We start from the raw sequence: 24,706 nt of genomic DNA, 5'->3' as shown, positions 1-24,706 counted from the left end.
AGACAGAATGCAAACGTACCATAATGAATTATGCATACTTGTATACCCGTCCCTGGCTGTTACTTATTCCGCAACCCAACAACATTTCTGAAGTACATTGATTTTCCAGTAGTCTGCAACAGCAATTTTTTTACAACTCTTTGTAAAATATCTTGGTTATGATATCACAGAGTAACTACTACAATCAGAAAACAAAACTTAATGGTGCTTACGCGTGAAAGTAGGGTTTCTGAAACTAAGATGAACACATATCTTAACTCTACTCTGATCTGCGGAAAGAAACGAGACTTATTTTTGTTGAAAGAAAGAAACACTGGAGACTAAATAATAAAGGCTTGACAGAAATATAATTAAACAGTGTGAAATCAGTAGAATAGAAGCAGGCAAGCAGCAGGTATATAACAGAACTTGCCTAGTTTGGTTCCACAGAGAGTAGTGATATCCATTTTCAAAAGATTCTTGATCTTGAACATGTCATCAAGTCACAGACTATCAAAAGAAACATTCAGCTGAACAGGGAGGGGAAGGTAAAATTGCCACAAGAATACTTCGTAACAGCGGAAGCTCATTTTTATTTATAAAGTAGCAGCAGAGGATTAGTTGATGAAATCAAATAAGCCTAAGAACTGCAAATTCTTGTAATGATTACAAAGAACATGATTCCCTCCAAATTAATACCCCCTAAGCACTAAACTCAACTCATTTGTCAATTATGCACATCAATGGCCTCCCTTAAAAAACAACTCTGCAGAAACAAATAGTGGCACTCGGTTACGGAAGAACAGAAAAACACCAAAATGTAACAGAAAATAACGTGTACTATGATATGGCTGTAGCAAGATAATTCTCTCAATTTCAAGGATGATTATTCTCTCGATTTCATGAATTCTCAGTTGTAATTCGGATTTGCTGAGGTCGTTCAGGCTCACCATTTCGTCTCCAGAAAGCCCTCCTCCACCAAACCTCAAAGCCTCTCTGTATATTAGGGCAATCCTCACCGGAATTCAGAAATCGATCAAACCAAGACATTAAGATATCTTGTTGCCAGGCCAAAGGAAGAGTCAAAATAGTATTACTAAGGCCATCCTCAATTAAATGCCTGTCAAGGCCTTTTGATGCTCTCCGCATCCACCCAAAATCATCATAAAAAGGAACCAGCCATGTCTTCAAAAGTAAGCACCTAGCATCCTTTGAAGCTAATAGCTGGCCCTTACCGATTCCAACAAACAGCCTAGCTGTGACTGTGCTAATCTCATATCTATGGATAGGAGGCACCTTTGAATGTACATCAGCTAAATCAGACTGTGCGGCCCACGTCTTCAAAAAATCCTCAGCAATCTGTCTATCAATCAAAATATCCAATATCCAACGCAAATTATCTGCTTGCCGAGCTATCTGGCCCACGTCTTGTAAGTCTGCTGCTGAAACCCTTAAAAAGTGGTGACGAAGCAATTGCAGGCACCCATCACAGGCAGAATACAATGATTCTTTTCTCAAATCATTATGAGACGAATTCTCATGGAACATTTTAGACACCAGTGCCTTCATTTCTCGCCTCGCTTTCTCATCTTTCCCTTCAAGAACTACATGTAAAAGTTTGAGAATAACTTCCTCACTGTCGTTTCCCTCCTCAACCCCAGTTGTGACATCAACACAAACCCTCTTAAGAACTTCACCAGCACCAACTGCCTCAAGGCGTAGCTCTGACAGTAAAGAAGCCACCTTCTCTTCCTCATCCTCAGCCCATGGAGCAGCCTCCAAGTACTCCAAACAAGACAAAACTCCAGCATCAAACCCAATCGCTGCTGAAACCTATTTAACAACAATCATAGCCCAAAAATCAAAACCTAAAACACTATCTTTGTTCCAGAAATTGATTCAAACTTATAAATGAGTGTAACACATTTAATCTATTCTAGTCTTCCACCACAAGAAACCAGCAGTTTTTGCCTCATCTTCCAACATGACATCTATTATATGATACTTGTACAATTAGGCATACATTATACTTTTCCAATTATATACAGATTATAATCTCTAAATACAATCCTACAAGTCCTAATTCTCAATTTTATTGTACTTATAATTACAAAACAAGAATTTTAAACTTTAAGAGTCCTGGTTCAAGTACACCTATGGATACAATCATATACAACCTACAAAATGTGATTTTTCGTTAATGTACACCTAGAGATTCAATCCTAAAAAACCTGATTATTATTCAAGTTAAGCATGTAGAAACAATATAAAAAAATACTACCTTTGAGATTCTTTGTTCAAATGCACCTACAGATACAATCCTACCAAACTATAATTTTTGTTTAAACGAATCCTACAAAGCTTTGTTCTTTATCGAGTTGCACCTATTATAGAAACAATCCTACAAAACTTGAATCTCAATTCAAATACAAATATAGAAACAACGCAAGATAATATTACTACCTTCAAGATTCCGAGAACTTTAGGGACATCTTCCTTCAAAAGCTTCTTCCTCAAATCCTTACAATACATTAACCGAATAGTCTCAATATAAACCTCAATATCATCACAATCCGCAATCTCAACAATATACGGAGTACAATTCTTCACTTGTTTACTCCATCTATCGGAAATCTTAACCGCGAAAAACCGACTATGAGCTACCAAAATCTGTCTATGAACATTCATAGTAACACTCAAATTATCCTTAGAACTCAAAGTGAGCTTCACATCACTACTATTCGGGTCATTAAACTGACTATCGGGGCTCCGACACGATAAAATATTATAAATCCTTTGTTGCACTAAGGCTTGTTTGTCTAAATTTGATTTAGGGGTGATTGGGATTTGAGTTCGGGTCAGAGTGTCGGGTTCATTTGCCATCATTTCGAAAAGGGTCGGGCTGGATCGGGTCAATTTGTCGGATGAGGGTGGTGGGGACATGGGGTTTAAGAGGCCGGCGGTTAGGGCGGAGTTGAATTTTGAAAATGATGAGGGGTAGTAATCTGGGGCGGCGGCGGCGGAGGAGGAGAGAGTGGTGGTGGGGTCCATGATTTGGGAGATTGTGGTGGGGGAGTAACGGAGGTTGAGATTTGACGGTGACGGAGACATGGGTTGTGGCGGTGGTGATGAGGAGGGGGGTGAGGTGGCTGAAGAGGAGATTGTGGTTTCGCGAAAACGACGGCGTTTGGGTTTGATGGGTTGGGTTTGGAAAGTGAGGTGAGGTGAAGAGGTTGTCATGTGAGTAAGTGTTAGTTTAATAGAGGGGTTTTGTGAGATGCTGTCGTTTTGTTTATTTTCCTTTTTTTTTATTTTTAGGGCAGAGAGAGAGAGAGGTGAGTTTGGATGGGAGAGAGAGGGAGGGAGGGAGGGAGAGAGAGAGGAGGAGAGGTGAAATGAGTTAGGATGGGGGGGGGGGCGGTAGAAACGAGGATAGGGATAGTTACATGTGATGTGTGTATAGGGAGTGGGTTGGAGGGAGGCTAAACGACGTGAAATTTGGTGGGTTTGATTCAAGGGAGTGGTTTGGAAATTTGGAGGGTTATAGTGACGGAGATTCTTCGGTGGAGTACGGCGGAGATGGGTGGTTTGGGAGAGGAATACATGAGCGATTGGTCCAAGGAAATGTTTGTTTTTGGTTTGCCCTTGGATGCTAGTTGTTGGGAATATCTGGTTTATATTATAGTAAAAGATGTATGGTAACATTGTTTTTCCAAACAAAATTGAAAATACTGTCCGAGTCACCAAATTTACGAAGAAAATAAATTTTAATTTGGATGAGTTTGTTTTTAAGTGTTAATACATCAACACGGGACCTCTCATCCGTGACTTAAAAATTCCTAGCACAAGTAAATGATTACCACTGGAGTTTGAGTAAACCACTAAACCCTAGTGCATGTTTGGGATGTGAAAACGGACTGATTTTTGACATGCTTTTCCAACAATGATTTTTGACATGCTTTTTCAACAAAACTTAGAAAACAATTCTAATCTTTAGCCACTCCAATTATGAGGGATGGTTTTGGTTCTTTGAGTGAGCTCCCAGCAATATATGTAAGATTCACATTTTTTTATAAATTAATAAAAAGTCCCATACTTGATGGGTGGATTTCGAATCAGTTGCAGAGAGTCCAGTTTTAAGGAGTAAAAAGTTATGATTTCATAATCCTCTTTTTTATGATTTTGAACTTAGAAATTCATAATCTTAATTAATTTTAACTACATTCTACATAAGATAAAAAGGATGTTGTAGTACTTTGTTAGCCATGTGAACGCGTCTTCACATTTTAATAACTAAACAGGTTCGTGTTTCACGTGCTACGCACGTTATGCATCTTAAATCGGTACTAGTTTCCTTCCCCTCTAATTTAAGTAGTTTAATCTGAAATTTGTTTCAAATCTAAAGCACTGTCAAATTATTAAAGCCTCGGATGCATCTATTAGAAATAAAATTTACATGCTAGCTATAATTTCAAAAATATAGATGATATATAAAAAAAAAACTGTAATTCCAACAGAGACATTTTAGATGTCGATAAACAAACACGCATTTGTTGATTGAAACATCATCATCTCTATTCACTCCATCTCATTTCCCTCTCAAAAAACTTTATCTTCAACTATATTTCCCTCTAAAATGAAGAAAAGAATTCTCCCACTTTAACTAGTATATACTTGTTCATCAACGCATATATATTATTTTAATTTTATATAATATGAAGTGTGTAATTATTTTATGAAATATTGTAAAAAATTTCATTGTTAACCAAATTTCATTAAATACTTATATGATAATTTTAATATATATTTTATAATTTTAAAATTATTAAATAACTAATATAATAATAAATTTAGTTAAATATTTTATAATATATAAACTTAATGATTTTAACTAATTCTTTTGATGTTTATACTATAAGAATAATATCCTTAAATATGTTTTAATTAATTTAATATTTTAATTTCACTTGTATTCACTAAAAAATAATTAGTTTGTTATTAATAATTTCTTCACAACTATATATATTGAAAACAATCATTTAATATAATTGTTGAAATTTGAAAATTATAATAAAACTCTTTTCAAATATAGCTAATAATTTTAGCTAATCTATACTATATTATAATAGCCAGAATAGAGATAATTTGGTTCAACGGTTTGGTTCAACGATAATTTCCAAATTTTGATTATTACAAAAATAGATAAATGGTGTTATTATTCTAATAAACTACTAAATTATTAAACTACTACTAAATATAGTATATTTTTCCTACTAAACTACGAATACAACTTATCATATTATTAAAAGATATAAATAATAGTGTTACATATCTACTAAGCTACTAAATTGTTAAACTAGTAGAAATAATGTTATTCTATTATTTTTATTATAAATTTATAATCATTATATATATATATAAATATTTTAAAAATATAATATAACTTGATAAATAAAAATTTAAAATATTAATGGAAACGCGTGCATAGCACGAGATTTATGCTAGTACCACTAAAATATAATTGCTTACGGCTTACGGGTTCAATAAATTTTACATAATATTTATTTTATACTATTTTAGTTAATAAATATAGTTAATAGCATCATTTAGTTTTTTACGCAGTAACTTGTTTTTTGTTACCCATAAAAATATTCATCTGCCTGCCTTTAGGCTCTTTACATACAGATTCTTTATACACTTCTCAACTACGGAATGAATAGTATCTTCTTTGCAAGTTTATTCTGAGGATTCGTTTGGTACTATTAATTTCTGTATATTGAAAAATTGAGGCTCTTGTTATGTATAAAGTATAATGCAGAGATATAATGAGAATCACGTGATCATATGTCCGTTGCTCAGAAATGTTGCCGCTGTGTCGATGAGCCATTATGAATCTCTCTGTTTGTTGTGGCTTAGTTCCGGTTCATGTACTTACAAATATTGCAAAAGAAATTTCAATTTCGAATTACTACTAAATATCACAAATAAATAGTTGAACCTCAAATTTACTCGATCTATGACGAAATTAAATTAAATTTATATTTTCATATACTAAGTTGAATCAAATGTCACTGCACATTTAACAATTAAAACAAATGTCACAAACCTTTACACGACAGCAACGCCTAATGTCTTGTTTAACTTTATATTTGTATGCTCGCTCATCTAATAAAGCAAAGTCAGCGCTTAAATAAAATAGAGAGCCCGTTTATTTCTATTTGCTAATTTAAAGGAGAGATCCCCTGAAAATTTTTAAAAAGCGCAGCTCACTATGAACTGGAGGAGTAAAGAGGAAGAATGGAAGATGATTGGCCGTACATTAGAGGCTTAGAGCATCTATCATTACCTATATTTTTGCTGCATACCTGATTTTAATTTGATATTGGGTAAATTTGATGCAGAATTTTTATTTGGTTTATTTGCTTAACTATTTAAAATTTAAACGGATAAATTTTATGATAAAAAATTATAAATTAAAGTTTATTATAATATAAAGGAGTTTACGATAACAAGTCATAAATTAGATTATTTTCATTGTAGTATAACCGTTATAGCATTGTGGTTGTAATATAATTGCAAGAATTTAAGATTTCAAAATATTAACAAATATAATTTTTGAAATATTGGGAACCGACTTAGGAAATATCATGTGTGTTGGACCAAAATACTCATTTTTGCGGTCAATTATTCAAAATATTTAAAAGCAGGATATTTCGCCCAAAATACCAATAAAATATGCCTTAGGAAATACGGGCATTCAATTTTTCCAAAAATTTACAAAGAAAACTTATTACTAAAATGCATATTCCATTTTGTCATATACCGAATACGCAATTTTAGAATGCACACCCTTTTCAAAAAATATAATGAAACATGTATGTTCAATATGCGTGTTATGTGTAATTAGGGATTTTTGTCCGCGCTACGCGTTTTAAATATATTTAATTTTTTTAAAAATATTAAATAATATAAAGAGAAATGTTTATGTAACTTTTCAGTTAATGAAAAAAATGTACGCGGATATACTTTTTCACGTATGTTAGAAAAAGATATGTTGTATTGTCATAATTTTTGTTTTAAAACATAATTAACTAATTTTAAATATTGTTTGTAATAAAATAAGCGCATGTTTCACGTTTTTTCATATGATATAGATTAATTTTAAGGTATATTACAATTTATTAAGAAAAATGATTTAAGAATAATTTATTTAATTAATAAAAAAATAAAATAATCTCAACATGTGTTTTTTAATTTGTGTTGATTAATTTATAAAATGTGATATATTTATATATAAGCATATAAGGATTCAAATTAAAATATATTTTGTTCTGATATTATTTTAATGATAAAACGTAAAATTTAATTTAATAATCTTTACAAAATTTCAATAACATGTATATTGTAATATTTAATTTTAAAAATTTAGATTTATATTTTAAGATTAGGTAATTCATACCCAACATATCTTTAACAAAGTGTTGGATTTAGGCACAATACCGTTAACGACAAACAAAATATAGAACGTGATAATTATAAATTAATAAAATGTGATAATTATTAATTTATAAGCATATAAGGATTATAATTAAAATATATTTTGTTCTGATATTATTTTAATGATAAAACGTAAAATTTAATTTAATAATCTTTACAAAATTTCAATAGTATGTATATTGTAATATTTAATTTAAAAGAATTTAAGTTTATATTTTAAGATTAGGTAATTCATACCCAACATATCTTTAACAAAGTGTTGGATTTAGACACAATACCGTTAACGACAAACAAAACATTGAACAGAGCTCTGCCGAGGGAGAATTGATGGCTACTACTTCAAATCATGGAAACCAACTCTCTCAATCAGAAGATTATGAACATTTTCTGGAGGTTAGTAACCCCATCTATCCATATTTTAGTTGTTGTCAATTGGTTGTAGAGTTCATGGCTAATAGTTTGTTTAAGTCTTTAATTTTTATTCAAATATCAATTTTCAGTATATGTAATTCTCCATTTGTATGTATAAGAGTATTTCATGTATTGACGTTGATTGCATGTTTTAGTTCGGAGTCATATAGACAATGATTTGATTTCAAATTGATATAATTAGTTTACCACTGGATGGCTATACTTCCGTATAGCAAATTGATAAGATTTCCAACAGTAGATTATTCACGAATTTTTGAAGATTTCTTCATGAACTGTTTTGGATTGAGTTTTAAATTTGAATGTTCAGGAACTTAAGAGAAAGCATGACTCATGAAATGTTGACTGGGATATGGGTAAATATGTCAGACAATGTTTTTCATTGCTTGTTGGATGCTTATTTAAAAACTTAGGTATACATGATTGATAAATGTTAAATGTAGGTAGAGGACGAAAACCGTTAGGCAGCTTTGTTTCTGCAAATGTGGAGAAAGATGAGGATGGAGCATTTGTAAGTTTTTAATTGATTGTATTTGAACGTTATTAAGAAGATGAATTTATATTGTACCTCACTGCATTATCTATCCAAAATTGCAGAGGGTTCCGCCTAGTTTTATTGATAAATTCAGGAGTAAACTCCATTCCCAATTACACCTAAAGTTCAAGACAATTGTTTGGAATGCGGAATATGATAAGTAACGAAAAAAAATATGCGGCCCTCAAGAATTTATGAGATTTTATGATTTAAAGATGTATTCTGCTGTTGTTTTTTATTATTATGGGTATGGAAACTTTAATGTCCAGTGTTACAACCATATGGTTGTTTCAATTACACATCCATTAGTTGAGCCAATATTTTTCTTCAATAAAGAGAACTATAGCAGTTGGATTATGGATGAGTTTATATATTATCGTAATCATGATGTTACTGAGAGGTACCTTGCTTGTATTCACTTGTAAGACTTGATTGTGAACAATCCTTGATGGTGATCAGACAATACTCAAGTATGGAGGACTTGGATAATATGGTAACAACTCTCTCTATCTGTACATTTATTATTTACCTCATATGTACAAATATTTGGTTTACTTATCTTAAATCTAATATTCAATGTGCTCAATTGAACATGAACTGCCTACTCATTTGAAAATTTTGTATAAGCGATGGAAAGGATTGTCCAAGATCTGTTTGAAGCATGACTGCAGAAAATGGGATGTACTCATCCATTGGGTTGAAGAAAAGTGTTGGTTTGGGAAAGGATGGTCTGGAGTTCTAAAGGAGTTGGATATCTGCGCAGGTGATGTAATAGCTATGAATATGGCTCATGAGCTACCAGAAATTGTTCTACTTTTTATTTTTAATGAGAAAGAAGTGGAAGCTGAGAAAAAAGAAGGTATCTCACAATTCTTTTGATTTTGCTATGAGGGTGCAACACTTTATTTGAAACATCAGTTTTTTAATATCTAGAAGATTCAAATATATTTAGTAATAAATTTAAATTTGATAATTAACGAACAAGGGATAGAAGTGGAAGAAGATCATTTTATAAGATTTTTTTAGGCTCCTTTGAAGCTTGGATATATTGTGAGTAACCTATTATTTTTTACCCATATTCTTGTATGTTATTATTAAATGATCAATAATTCTTTTATGTTTTAACATTGTAACAGACAATCCCAAGGTTTTTAGGCCATGAGACTGAAAAGCAGCTCCTTGGTGTTGAACATATTATAATCAATGGGATTCTGTAGGATGTGAGATACGATACTAAATTAAGAATACTTTATGGGCTAAAACAACTGATTAAGTATTTTGGTCTTGTGGAGAATGATATGATATTATTTAGTTTCGGTGGGAATGGTGAGTTTTGTGGAAGGATTTTTATGTGTGAAGGAAAGGAAATTACACGTTCCACAGCAGAAAGTAATCAGAGGAGAAGGCCTAGTGGCAATTTTTTTTCTTTTTGAAGATAATGTTACAGATTCACCTCCTGAAATTGGTATGCCATATGTTTTGTTTCCTTATTTACTTTGCAGGCTCCTTTTACATAGGCAGTGGTCTTGAATTTAACATTGTCTTATATCCGTACTTAGAACAAAATGTTGAAATTGTGGATGTGTCAACTGAGATGGAGGTGGAAGGATATGATAACCCTGCACAGGACAATGCTGGAATACAGAATATGGAGTTGATGGAAAACAACAATCCACATGATGCGCAAGTTGAAATGAATCTCCAGTTTTCTAAATTATTGGTTGGAAGTCTCTTGAACTCTAAATGTCATGGAGCGGTAAATAATAATATATAAGAGTATAATATAACTATTTTGAATACCTTGTTGTATTATGTTTAGGAACAGACTGATCAAATCATGCTAACATGTTCAACTATTGTGCAGCACATTCCTAGAACTATAAGATTCCGACATCAAATGTGGAAAAGCGGAGACATGGTGAAGTTTAGAACTGGCCAAGGAGTTTGTGATATAAAAATAGTGCTAAACGGGATAGTTGCCAGATTTTCGCGTGGATGGAACAAATTTGTCAAAGATCTTGACTTAAAGGAAGATGATAATCTGCGCTTCACATTACAGCAAGACAGTATTGTTCCAACTTTTAACATTGAAGTCAATCCTCCCGATTAGTAATTATCCTCCATATATTTCTTAGAATCTGACCCTGCTACTTAACAGTATCAATGTAGTTTGGAGACTGAATTTTGATATTGTAATGTTGTTGGAATACTCTTTATATCAATTTGAACGTGTTCCATGTGCTTATGCTTTAAATTACATTGAATTATATTGTAATTTTGTATTTTTATATGCAACTTAAGTTTTCAGGCTGGTGATGAAACCTTGAACCGATTCCTTAATATTAAAATGGGAGTGTTGTTTTATTGTCAATAGCAGACTAATATATAGTATTTATATATTTTCAAGTTGATGACTCATATGCACATGGTAAACTCTACCTTTTTCGTTTTGATACTTATCTATAAATTTGGGCTCTTATAAACCTCTGTATGTTTGTAATGATTTGCATATTGTAATGTACAAACTTTTTTTTTTGGAAAATCATTTCCGGTTGAAATTTGATCTCAAGAGATTGCTACATCTTTTTTTAAATTTTCTTTAGTTGGCACATATATTTTTTAGGTAAATCATAGTAGCTATAAAGTTAGAAAATTGAATTTAACGTTAAGTACATCACGGACATTGTCAAACTACAACATATGGATATTCTTTTTGCAAATGCATCACATTTTTCTGTGAGAATATATGATTACTACATATAAAATGAAAATTCATCCCTCTTAGTGTTCTATCTAATTTGAAAAATATATTGAGACAGACATGTTCAAGAAGTACAAAAATGTGATAAATGTTAAAACATTCACTCCAATTCATAATGTCATGCTACTAAAGATTAAAGCGGATAGTATTTAAATTTAATTTCCAAGATAAAAATAGATCCAACCATAATAGATAATTGTCAAAAATAGTAGGATGTATATAATGGGATGCATATTCACATGCTAATTACATTCCTAACGCTGAGAAACTCTGATGCATACACTTAGCCGCATTCATAGGCTGATGCATGAGTAATCCAAAACAATGTAATGTTCCTGATTCATATCCTCTTGCAGTAGGAGTGATGATCTCCAAACATGAGGAAAAGAATGAGTATGTGAATATGCACAGTAAGCACCAACACATGTAAAATGATTTTTTGTAAACCTTTTTAAAAGTATCTTCTCATAATGAGGACCTAATCATCATATTCTTTAAGGACACATCACAAAATCAGAGTAACATGACAGTTGAAAACAGGAAAAAAAATATTCAAATTGTTAACTACCATTCAGTTATTATAGATCATGGTAACTGTTAAATTTAGTAGAAAAGAACTGTCAAAAACTACCAGCCATTCTCACATGTATATATACCTTTGGGTGTTTTTAACATTTAGATGTATATTACAAATTACAAAATGACTTCAAGAAGTAAAAAGAGGAAGAGATGGTCAGGTATAAAGAATGTAGCGGAGCAAGAGTTGCAAAATTTGCCTATAGCGTGCGCAGAATTCAATAATGACATGGAAGAAACAAAGATTTTCTACTCAGAGATGTATGCTATAATGGAAAATAGGCAATCTGAATTGTTTTCTCGTTCTATTGGCCTTGAGGAACAATTCAAGTAATACTCAAATGTTTATATGTCTTTATGATTTATATTGCTTTATATTACAAATTTAATGGACTCAATTTCAATATTTCACAGCGAAATAGAAAGTACTCTGAAGAATGGATCAAGGAAAAAACGTGGAGAGTCATCACAGAGTAGTACTGAAATTCCACATTCTTATACGGGAATTCACGCAGATTTCTAGGTGATACGGCCACATCTCTACATGGTCATGAGAACAAATTCAAACAGAACACAAAAGAAATGGTAAGTGCATTTGAAAAGTTTGGTGATGGATGAAAATAACATCTTAATAATTTGTTTTCTCGTGCTGATATGTTGATTAAAGAAAGTGGAAAGCTTCGCATATTATTAGATGATTATGCTCGAAATATATAAATTATGTTGTAGTTGATATACTGTGATGATGTATTGCAGATATGATTGATTGTTTATGTTGGATTACTGTCATGTTGTGTTTACTGTGGATGATTAAAAAGATATATATACATTGAACAACAATTACAAATGCAGTTTATTCTATATAAAAATTTGTCTTCCTTACATGATAGACATATATCACATTCACATACATTGAAAGAATTTTAAACCTGCACAACCTGACCATCAATTGCTGGTTCAGGATCATTAACTTTAAAGTCTTGAAATCTTGCTTGCTCTGGCCCAATACCTAAATCATGTTTAGGAAATTCTGCATATCTGCAACAGGCCTATCAAATGTTGGAAGGTCATGCGTATCTTATCTTCCAAGTGTTGCCAAACGACGTGCAACTGCATTCCTATTAGGATGAACCAATTTAAGTTCATAACGGATATTCTTATCACTAAGCCTTGAAAGAATAAGTCTAAAAATATGTCTGGAATGTGGTGTAATCCCTTCTTCTTTGTAATATTTGCATTCTAGGTATGCTTGTATATTGTCGGTTTCAATGATAACCCGTTCGTAAGAATCCTGGAATGCACAACGCATGCCTAATAAAATAGCCCATAATGCACTATTCAAATTTGTAAGTCCTGGAATTGTGCCATAAGTAAGTCTGAGAAGATGACATCCTACATCTCTTACAACAACACCAATACCATTTCTATTATCACCTTCGGGAGAATTCTGGATAAACTCACTATGGACATTGATCTTGACCCAACCATTAAGAGGAAATTGTCATACACGCTCAACATGTTCCATTCTCCCTAAATGTATAAGACAAAAGTTAATTGTTTCTGGGTTTTATTTGATTATATGTGATATTATTACAATACGCCATAAGTGGGCTATTGTACCTAAATGGTGTTACAATAAGCCCTAAAAGCGTTACAATAGGTCTATTGTAACACCAGTGGGCGTTACGTATACGAGCATTACAATAGACACCCTAATGTAACACTTCACTGATCTATTGTAACAGAGAGGAAAACATGGCACCTAAATCAAACTAAAATGTTGACAAACATGGCACGTAGTTGTGGAGGCATGGATGTATGCGCATTTTCACCTATAGCTTCGTGCCATTGCTGGTCGTTCTGGAGGATACCTAGCGCGGCACAGGCTTCGTGAAAGGAGTTATAAACATGGCCGTTGACTGTCTTCAAATCATAAATACATACAGCACCTTTAATCCTGAGCAGGAGCATGCGGAGATATAATAAGTTCACCGCTAGATAAATATACTTCGACAAGCCTACCAATGACATCACCTCTTTTCGTCTGTTTCCAGATACCAGGTTGTGGATGCCATGTAAACTTGCTTGGAAATTCTGAATAGGTTAAATTTGGGACCTCTGCATATGTTTTATTTGCATCAAACCATGCTTCTAATTTGCTTTTCTTTGTTCCAACATTGTCGAAAACTTCCTGTAGATTTTGTGAGCCTTTAAACGACACATGCTTGTCATTCGATAGATGTATTGGCAATCGTTCAACAGAAGGCCAACGGGAATGGATGTCAAAACCAAATATCCTCCATGATGCTTCAGATGCACAAATATATCTTCCATCCAAGTATTGTTTGACTTCATCAAGCGGCCGTTTCTCAGGAGTGATTGTGGTTATGCACCCTTTTTTGTTATTTATTTTTTTCCTTAAACACATGGTGGCGGTATCATGTCCTTTTAAACAATATTTGAACAGATATTTCAATGATCTGGAGCTGTTACAAATCTTCAAATTTGTGTGACATTGAAATCTTATTAGAAGATCTCGATTGTAGGGGACAACATACCGATTATCCAGGTCAATTTCTTTTTCTTTACGGTAATTCCAGTTTTCCTTCTCTTATAGATGGGAAAGCCACATTCGTCAAAGTATGTGTGAGAATTATACCTGTTAAAAAGGAAAGAACGATGTTTCAATTTAATAAAAATAAATCTAAAAGGAATGTTTTACTAAAAGGTGATTCAGAATATTGTATTCTTTCAGCAGTCTTTGGAAAATTAATTTAATGTAAAAGATGATGAATTACCTTTTAGGAAAATGTTAAATACAACGGCTTTTAACCATACACGGAGACTTGACACAGTCAGTGCCACATGGTCCGTGGATCATGTAATTCTTGATAGCGTCATAACCAACTGGATCAATACTTGGGTCAGGAATTTCTGCAGAAACCATTTTATCTATTTGTTCAGTTATTTTGGGACGATCGTTTGGATGCAACCATATTAGCATGTGAGCATGTGGCAATCCACGCTTTTGAAACTCTATGACGTGCACTACTGTAATATGAAATTGAGGAAAATAATTAAATAAAGCATGACATACATGTCATATTAAATTTAAATCATAAAAAATTGTTAGAGGAAGAAATCCTAAAAATAGCATACCTCCAATACAACGTCCAAAGCAGTTCTTACTTTTTATTTGATCAAGAAGCTGGTCAACTTTCATTTTAAATACCCTTACAACGACGTCGGGTGCGTCAACAACATCAACACCAAGTAGAAACTTTAACATCCTCTGAATTTCAGGCCATTATGTGTTAGTAGTCATCGTAAGGAACAATGATGGGTGTCCAAGTGTTCGACAAATTACCATTGCGCCCTTGAAATACTGGTTCATATATCTTTTACTACCAGTGAAGGATGCTGGTAAAATTGTTGCCTTGCCGATATTTTCAGGATTGATGTCACCATTGTTTAGTGCATCTCGTATGTAATGGTTCATATTAGAATGAATTGTAGTCTGGTGACCTCTGATCCAGTCAAGTCTGTATTGATCAATCGCAGTAAATGCATCAACAACATATTGCTTCCATAAACGACCTCCCAGATGTGGAGTCAAACCTTAACATACATGAGACAATTTCGGAAAAAATTCAAATATGAGAAAAAACTAATATATAAGTGTTAAAATTTAGGTCATGATTTTGAATATAGCTTCCGAAGGCCGTATCATGAGTTTATAATTGTAATATTCTTTCAACGTGATGAATTCTCTCTCCCCTTTTTCATCCGGATCTTCATTTTCGGTATTCTGACGTTGTTTCTGATTTTTTTGATTTGGTCTGTTTAAAGGGATTTGACGGTAATATCCGATGTCTCCATGAGGAAAAAGAATAGGTACTGAAGCTGCATAAACCGTTGATCAGTTTCAAAAATTCTCTCCAATACATTGGTTCTCGAATGGATTATTGTATCCCTGCATCCTTTAGCATACTCGTCAGTGACAATCAACCCGGTAACTTCATTCGACGGACCAATATGGTTAGGTCGACCAGATGTGGAAGACGAAGATATTAGAACCAATCTAAATTCATCAACTGCATTCTGACTAATTCTTTCACGTACCATACAAAAACCTTTGACCAAACGATTATATTTATCCAACATTTCTAACAACGACTGAACAATATCTTCATCCACGAAATTGTGTCCTCCCTTAATGGCATTTATTCTGTTATGTACTTCATCTTCAGTGTTATATATGTAGAGTTGACAGAATTTGGGGATCTCACCATCAAGTGGTACAAAGCTTCCCATATTATGGTAATTTACACCTTTTACCTTGAAACAGTAAGGAGCACCGCCACGATTGATACTACGATCAATTTGACCTCCGGTGGAAGACATGACAAACATACAGTTGTACATTCTAATATTTTACTTGAAATGCCTAAAACGGGATCCACCGGTAAGGAGTGAAGCGAGAGGTTCCGGAGGTTGCTTTTCTTTCTCAAGAATTATCTGACCATTTTTACAACAAAGAGAGAAAGTTGGAGGCTTTTTGGTCGCACTTTTATAGTTTCTTTCATGATTCCACATGATGGCCTGACACTTTGAACAAATTCTATCAGGATCACCGACATCGAGGTACTCACTCCACTTAGTAACAGTATTGTCAAATTCATGTACATCAGCATCGTCACAATCACCTACAAAATTTGAAATTATTATGACTGTGGAACATCAGAGTAATTAAGAATGAAACTGAATTTAAGTTCATACCGCTAGATATACAATCACTGTCACTGCTGTCACAATCTTCAACATTGTTAAATTCTCCTAATAAGTTCTTAGAACCTGAACTTTCTCCTTGCTCATAATTACTTTTTACGGAAGATGTATCATATGCCCAAGAACCTGGACTAATTTTACCACAGGTTTTTTTGGATTGTTGTTTTACAGCGATATCAATGCTGGAACCTAAAGTTACTTGTGGTCGTTTAAATATAGTGGATGCGGGCAGTGCAAAAGTGACAGTACTCTTGGCACTTTGATTAGTTTTTGGAGCTGCCATATTTCGTTGTTCTCTTGCTACAACAACAACATTGTTAATAAGATCAACTCCTACTATCTTTATTTGCATAAATAGTAAGCATCTCTAATTTATAATTTTGATTTTGAAATGCACCTTCAAATCCCATGGGTCATAATTTATGAACGCATGGAGTATTAGGAGTTGCGCATGTTTTTCCATTTATCTGTACACCTACATAATGGACTCAAAAATTTTCAAATTATGCGATGAATTTAACAATTCCAAAATTGTTTTTTGCCAATATAGCAATAAGACAACCATGGACAGCTGAAATAAAAAATAATAATTAGCATGTTTTGACCTGATATTTGAGAACAGTATGAACCTGAAGTGTTTCCAGGTGGCGTGTATGGAGAATTATCGAGTAATTCTCTGTCACGCGGAGTCTTTCCGCACAACCTATTTTTTCTTTTACCTGGAGAAAAACATAACCAATTCAGCCAATATGATATAATTTTAAACACAAATGTTTCCAACTATGAGTCAAGTAAAATGTGCCTGATGTTTGAGAAGCATATGAAGGTGACGCAGTTCCTACAGGCTTGTGCACAATGCTTTCGCTAAAAGTTGGATCATCCGTCAGTGTACTCATGAATATTTTGTGTTCCTTAAAACTGCAGTTCTTTCGACGCACCCTCATCTGGTTTTTTTTTCCTGCAATTTCCAGTAAAGACATTTATATTATCAAACAGGATTCTTTAGTAAAAAAAATAACTGACCACACTTATTATTGTTTACCAGGTTGTTTCAGGTTTGGTTTTGCACTTGGTTTAATATTGAGGCAATATCCTTCAGTACCTAGTTTCTCAAAACTGGGTTAGAAATTACTATCAACCTGAACTTCATGGAGACTTGACATTAACATCTGTCAGGTGGCTAATCTATCCTTATCACTGGATTGGTAATTACCGACAACTGGAACTGCATAATCAAAAGGTAAATTAAAATTAATAATATTCTAGCTATAAATGTAAATTTGGGAATTTACCAGCCTTTGTCATGTCAAGAGTGCGCAGAGACTGTTTGCCTAAATCTTCCAAACACAATGGCAAATCTCCGGAGATTTGTTGCTTACATAGTTCAACGTTAATATCTTGTAGCTCTGTGTGTTTAAGATACTTATTTTTAATTCCACTGAATGCTGAACATGGTATTGTATAAACACAACATTAGTATTACATTAAGAAGCAAACAAAAATATGTCAAAGTGGACTAACCTACATACTGTAATTTTTGACTAAATTCGAGATCTGTTGATAGGGGTGTCAGAGGAGACTCGCTAAAAGAATTACCTGCATACATGAAAGGGGAATACAAAGTAAACTTAAAATATCAGGCCTAATAACATATATGTATGTTCTGCAATTCACGTTACCATTAATTATTTTTAGAGGATTACAACTAAGATATTCTGAGACATTCGTCCTCAAAGAATGCTTGAACAGTACATGAATTAATCACAAATAAAAAACATTAAATATACTCAAATCGTTAGAATGTTCGGAAGCATAGTTTTATCTGAACCGCGGTATACGACAGACCTTGGCTATGTTCAATACTTGATCGGCTGAGAAATGATATAGTTGACAGAATTATTGGACTCTAATTCTCCTTACTACTATCTGACAATGTATTTCCACTCAAATTTATTGGATAAGATTCGGGTTTAACTAAAGCAAAGAATAGAGAAAAACTTATTTTCAATTCCACGGAATGCTGATTATGGTATTATGTAAACACAACATTAATATTACATTAAGAAGCAAACAAAAACCATTCAAAGTGGACGAACCTGCAGACTGTAAATTCTGACTAAATTCGATATTCTTTGATAAGGGTGTCAAAGGAGACCGGCTTGCAGAATTACATGTATCCATGAAAGGGGAATACAAAGTTAACTTAAAATACCAGGCCTATTAACATACATGATTGTTCTGCAATTCAAGTTACCGTTAATTATTTTTAGAGGATTACGGCTAAGATATTCTGCATTATTAGTCCTCAAAGACTGATTGAACGGCTGCAGTTTGGTACCTGTAACAATCACAAATAAACAACACTAACTATACATCAAAATTGTTAGAATGTCCGGCTTTGGCCATGTTCAATAGTTGATTGGCTGAGAGATGCTTAACCTGACAAAATTAGTGGATTCTGATTCTCCTTACTACTATCTGACAATGCATTTCCACGCATATTTATTGGATCAGATCCGGGTTTAACTGAAGCAAAGAATAAAGATAAACTTATTAACGTCTGCATAATAACTTTTAGATTCAAACTACGTCAGTAAAATGAAGAAACTTTACATGAATCATTGCAGGAGGAACTCATCTGGTAATTATCTGCACTCTGAGAATTAGTCATGTCTGTAAGAATGGAAACTACATTCCGGCCACGGACGCGACGTTTTTTTTATTGGACAAAAACTGAAAAATCATTACCAAATACAAAACAAAAAATGTAACAATGAGACATGGTCATCAGATTTCATACCTTGATTACCTGAGGTGTGCGATACATTCAAAATATTTTCAGTATTACGACCACGAACACGTTTGGATCCTACCATTAGTGATTAACGTACATAATGTATAGTCCGGTGAATCGCATGACAAAATAACAGATAATAATCCCACAACAAATTAGAAACTGGTGATAAGCAATACCTTGAGATTCCATGATTCTGATAACGTTTCAGTGCCAAGATTCGGTTTTCAGATCCAATGGTCATCCATTGTAGCTTCTAATTCGCGCGAGAGAGAGCGAGCGCGAGAGAGTGAGGGAAAGTGAGAGAGAGTGAGAGAGAAAGAGAGAGTTTGGAGGAAGAGTGAAAGAGTGATGTAACAGAATGATCAAATCATGCATGATTTCTTTTTTTTAAAAAATTATTTTCCATAGATAGGTTGATTTTGAAATTCAAAAATAGGTAATTAGTAATTAAGATGGGTCAATTGAAACTAATTGGATAGTCCATGGATATGGCAAAATATAGGATTTGGGTCATGGGTAAATTTATTTACTCATGGGTAAATTAAGGAGTAGTCATTAAGATATATAGATTTTTTAAATAAAACATATACACATGTTCATCATGCCTATACATGGGTTATTTTGAACATTATTCCGAGTTTTTATACATTTTGTATAGTTAGACTCCAAAAATGAAATATTTAGGTAGTTTTTTTCTAATACCTTTGCGATAAAATAGCTTTCTAGTTCCCTACATTTTAGTAAATTATTATTTTATTATATTTTAGAAAATAAAAATAGAGATATATGCTTGTGGTCAAAATTAAATCAAAGACATGTGGTGTACTTGAAAGTTATACTCGAAATTAGCTAGAAAAAACAATTATACTCGGAAGAATTCAGTTCTTCCATCCATTATTCTCCAATACATTTAGAGTAAAGTGCACTATATATATGTGTGTACTTTATGTGTCAAATCACTTGAGATACTATAATTTTAAATTTTTTTTGTTAGGCCTTAAATCAACTGTAAAGCGGTGAATACAGTTAAACAATCAAAATTGAAATAAAGAACTCAACAGATAAGAAAAAAAATTATATTAATAAATAAAAACTTATTACAATACTATCTCAAAGAATGAACAGATCTCCTTGGGATCTGCTAGGTTATTGTATGATATATCAATACTCATGCATATCTTCTAGATTGATTGTGTAACTGTGCAGTATATTAACTCCTTATCTCTTTTATGGGAGCCAATTGAATTCATGTGACATCTCAAACTGATCTTTAGCTTAAAGTGTAAGATATACGTAATACGTAGTAGCATCAATCTGTAGTAAGTACAAGGCCGGTCCTGCCTTTGATGGGCCTTCCGGAGATTCAACCAAAACGGGCTCCTCAGACCTGCGATTCCTTGCATCAATAGATCGAAGCAGATACTAGAATATTAAAGGGAGTATATATCTGATTTTGGGCCACGATGATTTTCAATGAAAAATATGTCGTCGGTTTAAGGCCTTGGAACTATCTCACCGTATCGGGCTTTTCCGCAATTGGTTTTTTCAGTTTTCTTCATAATTGAATTTTGGGATTCAAATCTTTTAAGAAGTTGGCAACATTTTTGCAGATGAGAACTGGAAAATGATAGAAATTCACAAATATGACGTGAATGCAAATTTTAATTGACAAAATAATGAGCCCACTAGCGTGTGGTATATATATATGAATTATTTTCTCTATTTTTAATATATATAATTTATAAAAGAAAAAATATTTAAACTATACAGCTAAAATGTGCGAAAAAGTCAAATATTATATAATAAAAATTAAAGGGAGTATATATCGGAGTAATTTGTTATGTGACTTTGGAGTTTTGTTTATGGTAATGTATGCTACAATGAATTGTAGGAGTAACTTGAGAAGCAATCTTAAGCTGAAACACAATTAACTTTCAAAAGTAAATAATTTTTGTACATTATAAGAAGTTTATTAACATTATAATAATAAAGAAATTTCTTAACATTGTAAGAATTTCTTTTTTAATGCCTGAAAACGTCGTCATTATATATATTTCTAAGAGCTACTCCAATATTTGACACTTTCGTCACATAAATAAAAATATTATATTTAGAATTATCTCACTTCCATATCATTTTTAACATTTTTCTTTCAAGAAACACTCTAATTGTCAACTTCATTAACTTGATAAAAAAATGTTTAATTAAAATATATTAGATAAATGATATTTTATGCACCAACCACATTCGGACACAAATGAAGTTGGCACCCTAATTAATAATTTATAAGATGTCAATTTTTGGTACCACAAATTGACACACCATGTTAACTCATTTGACACCCCAATGGGATCACTCAACTCTAATAGAGTGTTAACCACAATCTACGTTATGTCACATAACTTTAACACTATTGTTGACACCCTTCATTGAAGTTGTTCCAAGGAACCTCCTGTTACGCGCATAAACACCTGATTGTACCTCAAAACCCTGGGGAATTGTACAGGAGTCCAGTATATTGAGAATTGCGGGTGTGTGAAAGAGAGGGTGGACGTGGAGCTAGAAGGAGAAGAGCAAGGGAGGGGGGGGGGGGGGTCACATGAGGGGGTGAGACAAAGAGATATTGAATAAATTGGAAATATTTTGGAGAGGATCAATTAGGTAGACAAACATAACCAACATCCCACATGCCACCATTGTCCCCACCTTCGTCACTTATGTCTCCCCTCCTATCTTTAATCACTATTATTTCTATTATTCCCTCCCTTATATATAAACAAAACTATTTCATGGTTTTTAGCGGACAAAGTTTCATGTTTATATTTCATTTTCAGGCATATATTGAGGTTCTAATATCTTTTAGGGGAATAAAGTTAATAACATTATGTTAAGAAATAAATAATATTCCCCGTCCCTTATTTTTGTCCACTTTATTTGTTTGCACTTATTTTAAAATTTAAATAAAACATAGTTTCATGCATTTTTTTTAAAAAAAAAATTGAATAAAAAATCAAATCCTTAATTTTTATCCTGAAAAAAATAAAAAAAAAATATTTATAAAATAACTATGCACATTAAGATACGCAAAAAGTGAAGTGGACAAAAAAAATGAAAAGGAAGGAGTATATAATAATAATAATAAAATATGTGGTTGTGAATCTGATTTCACTAATTCTAATTATTGGGTATGTTGATCAACTTCAAATGTGGTGAAATTAGCATTTCACGTCGATATATATCTGTTAATTTAAAAACTATATTAATATATGTCAAACATCAATGTATGTATAATGTAACCAGAGTAGATGGCGGTACGTGCAATATCTTTCGTAGCACAGAGTTATCACTATCTGAACTCAAGAACTAGGATGGTTATGAATTTGATAATAATATATGAAATGGCGTAAAATGAAAGTGTGATTGATATATGATACATAACATAAGGAAGACAAGCAACATCAAGAAATGACACCATACAGTGATTACTTCGCATATAAAAGAAAAGATTAGATAGGGGGGATTAGGATGGGGACATGCAGAATCAGCAAACCCAGTAGTAAATTAATTGAAAGAAAATACAAGTGAGGAGTCAAAAGATTTTGATGATGAGTTCCAATCACATATCACCTAACGTCTTCATTAGATAAGCCTCTTCACTGGACACCGTTGTCCACAGATATTACTGCCCCTCATGCATGGATCATATGATGATGAACAGTTCGTTAGACCCTGTTTACATTATTAATGTTTCCCCTGTGCTCCCCAGTTATAAGTACGTATTTCTAGGTGTTTTTTGCGAATTTAAATTACATAAAATTTCACGTATATATTAATCCTTATTATTCTCATCTCCATCCTGGGTTCTCTGTGTTTGTGCGGCAGTGCTCCTTACTCACCCTAGTCCAAGGCTCTCCTTACATGACGATCAAGTACATCTCGTCCGTCTTCACCTATATGCTAATAATGGCTGACTCATATATATTCATACATTATTTTTGTAATAAAAGGAAAGAACCGGTAAATGATACTGCTAATTATGTACAAGTAAAAGAGAATTGCTCAAAGCTAAGCAGGCACACGCGTCTAAGTAAACTCCTAATGATATATTTAATGAATTAGTCTTACAAACATCCAAATTTAGCCTTAAAAACTTGACCATTCATTACTTATAATCATTGAGTTTTCACATGTTTAAGGGAGCGTGACAGATATAATTAATCAAAACCGCCTTTGGCTTTATGATGCAACTTGATGTACGAATTTAATTACTTAATTCCACAATGTGTATTAGTTAACTAATTAAGTAACTAGCAGTTTACCTGGCACGGCTTGTACTGTTGATAAGCATGGGCAGACATTTCCTGACAAGTAAAGTTGGACACAACTCCATCTTAATTAACAATCCTTAATTACAGAGATTATGAACAAGTAAGTCTCATTTCCTTGGCTTAATGGGGAGCAATTTCTGATTATTAGGTAGAGAAAAGTGTACCCAAGTTGGAAGTTATAGCATACACAAAAGCAGAAATGACTACATGGAGAACAAAGTTGCTGGAAATTAGAAATATAAACACGCATGTACATATGTTTAAGCCAAGTGGGTAATTTAGTTATAATTAAACATTAAAAAATGGTGGCATAATTAGAGGTGGTTTAGCACTGAGCAGCCTAATCTAATTCTATTATATAACCTAATTCCGCAACTCAAACTTAGAAACATATTTCCAATTTACCTAACGAATGTCTCTCTGGCCCTTTTCTATAATATTATATAATTTTTTTAAAAAATATTTTGAATTCAATTCTTAATTTTGTCCATTTAAAATTTTAAATAATATGACATAATGATAATTATATTAGTAGACGTATATGTTCAAAACTTTTTAGAATATTTAAACTTATTTAAAGTGATAGCATTGGTAGGGGAATATTATTATAACGAAATTATTATTTTATTGAGGGTAAAGATATAATGTCTCCATTATGTTATGTTGGAACCTTAAAAAATATTATTTTTGTACGATGATTACTTAATCGATTAACTATAACTCTATAAAAAATATTTGAAAAAGACAATATTACTGATTGAACAATATAGTTTTATTGATAATTTAATGTGTATTTTTTTTTTAAAGAATAATATTTATGTTTTAATTAAAATTTGATTTTTTTAGTCCACATCAATAGGATTCGAATTTTACTTAGTCTAATATAAATTTGATTTATCTCGGATCAGTGGTTTATATTAATTTATTTTAACCCGGCGCCCAATTCACCGATCAAATCAAACTAATTATTTTTAATTTAATTTTAATTTTTTTAAAGTCTAGATCAATAAGATAAT

General features: G+C 32.6%; 2 protein-coding genes across 3 annotated transcripts; both read right to left on the bottom strand.

The window, feature by feature from the left end:
• Window positions 1-552: 552 nt before the first annotated feature.
• On the bottom strand, window positions 553-3,643 carry LOC141666512 (BTB/POZ domain-containing protein At1g63850). Of its 2 annotated transcripts, XM_074472565.1 has the most exons (3): window positions 2,443-3,643; window positions 930-1,812; window positions 553-745 (listed from the first exon to the last, which is right to left on the bottom strand). In XM_074472565.1, the coding sequence occupies exons 1-3, from the start codon at window positions 3,217-3,219 to the stop codon at window positions 720-722; spliced, it is 1,686 nt and encodes a 561-aa protein (XP_074328666.1). In that variant the 5' UTR covers window positions 3,220-3,643; the 3' UTR covers window positions 553-719. The 2 variants fall into 2 exon arrangements, with proteins under 2 accessions (XP_074328666.1, XP_074328665.1); XM_074472564.1 differs by having other exon boundaries at window positions 553-1,812; window positions 2,443-3,642.
• Window positions 3,644-13,728: 10,085 nt separating this feature from the next.
• LOC141664801 (uncharacterized) lies at window positions 13,729-16,202 on the bottom strand. Its single transcript, XM_074470754.1, has 6 exons — window positions 15,809-16,202; window positions 15,145-15,395; window positions 14,937-15,069; window positions 14,624-14,828; window positions 14,336-14,436; window positions 13,729-14,222 (listed from the first exon to the last, which is right to left on the bottom strand). The coding sequence occupies exons 1-6, from the start codon at window positions 16,200-16,202 to the stop codon at window positions 13,729-13,731; spliced, it is 1,578 nt and encodes a 525-aa protein (XP_074326855.1).
• Window positions 16,203-24,706: the final 8,504 nt, after the last annotated feature.

This window comes from Apium graveolens, chromosome 6, assembly GCF_009905375.1.
Source record: "Apium graveolens cultivar Ventura chromosome 6, ASM990537v1, whole genome shotgun sequence".
NCBI classification, from domain to species: Eukaryota; Viridiplantae; Streptophyta; class Magnoliopsida; order Apiales; family Apiaceae; genus Apium; species Apium graveolens.
This window is presented reverse-complemented; position numbering and strand designations above follow the sequence as displayed.

Bases quoted from the DNA above. Each gene is read 5' to 3' on its own strand.
- LOC141666512 (XM_074472564.1), bottom strand. From the start codon at position 3,219: ATGACAACCTCTTCACCTCACCTCACTTTCCAAACCCAACCCATCAAA. The intron at 1,813-2,442 runs GTAGTAATATTA...GTTGTTAAATAG, and splicing joins AAGTTCTCGGAATCTTGAAG to GTTTCAGCAGCGATTGGGTT.
- LOC141664801 (XM_074470754.1), bottom strand. From the start codon at position 16,202: ATGTACAACTGTATGTTTGTCATGTCTTCCACCGGAGGTCAAATTGAT. The intron at 15,070-15,144 runs GTAATTTGTCGA...CCTGAAATTCAG, and splicing joins AGTATTTCAAGGGCGCAATG to AGGATGTTAAAGTTTCTACT. The intron at 14,437-14,623 runs GTCTCCGTGTAT...CCTTTTTAACAG, and splicing joins TGTGGCACTGACTGTGTCAA to GTATAATTCTCACACATACT.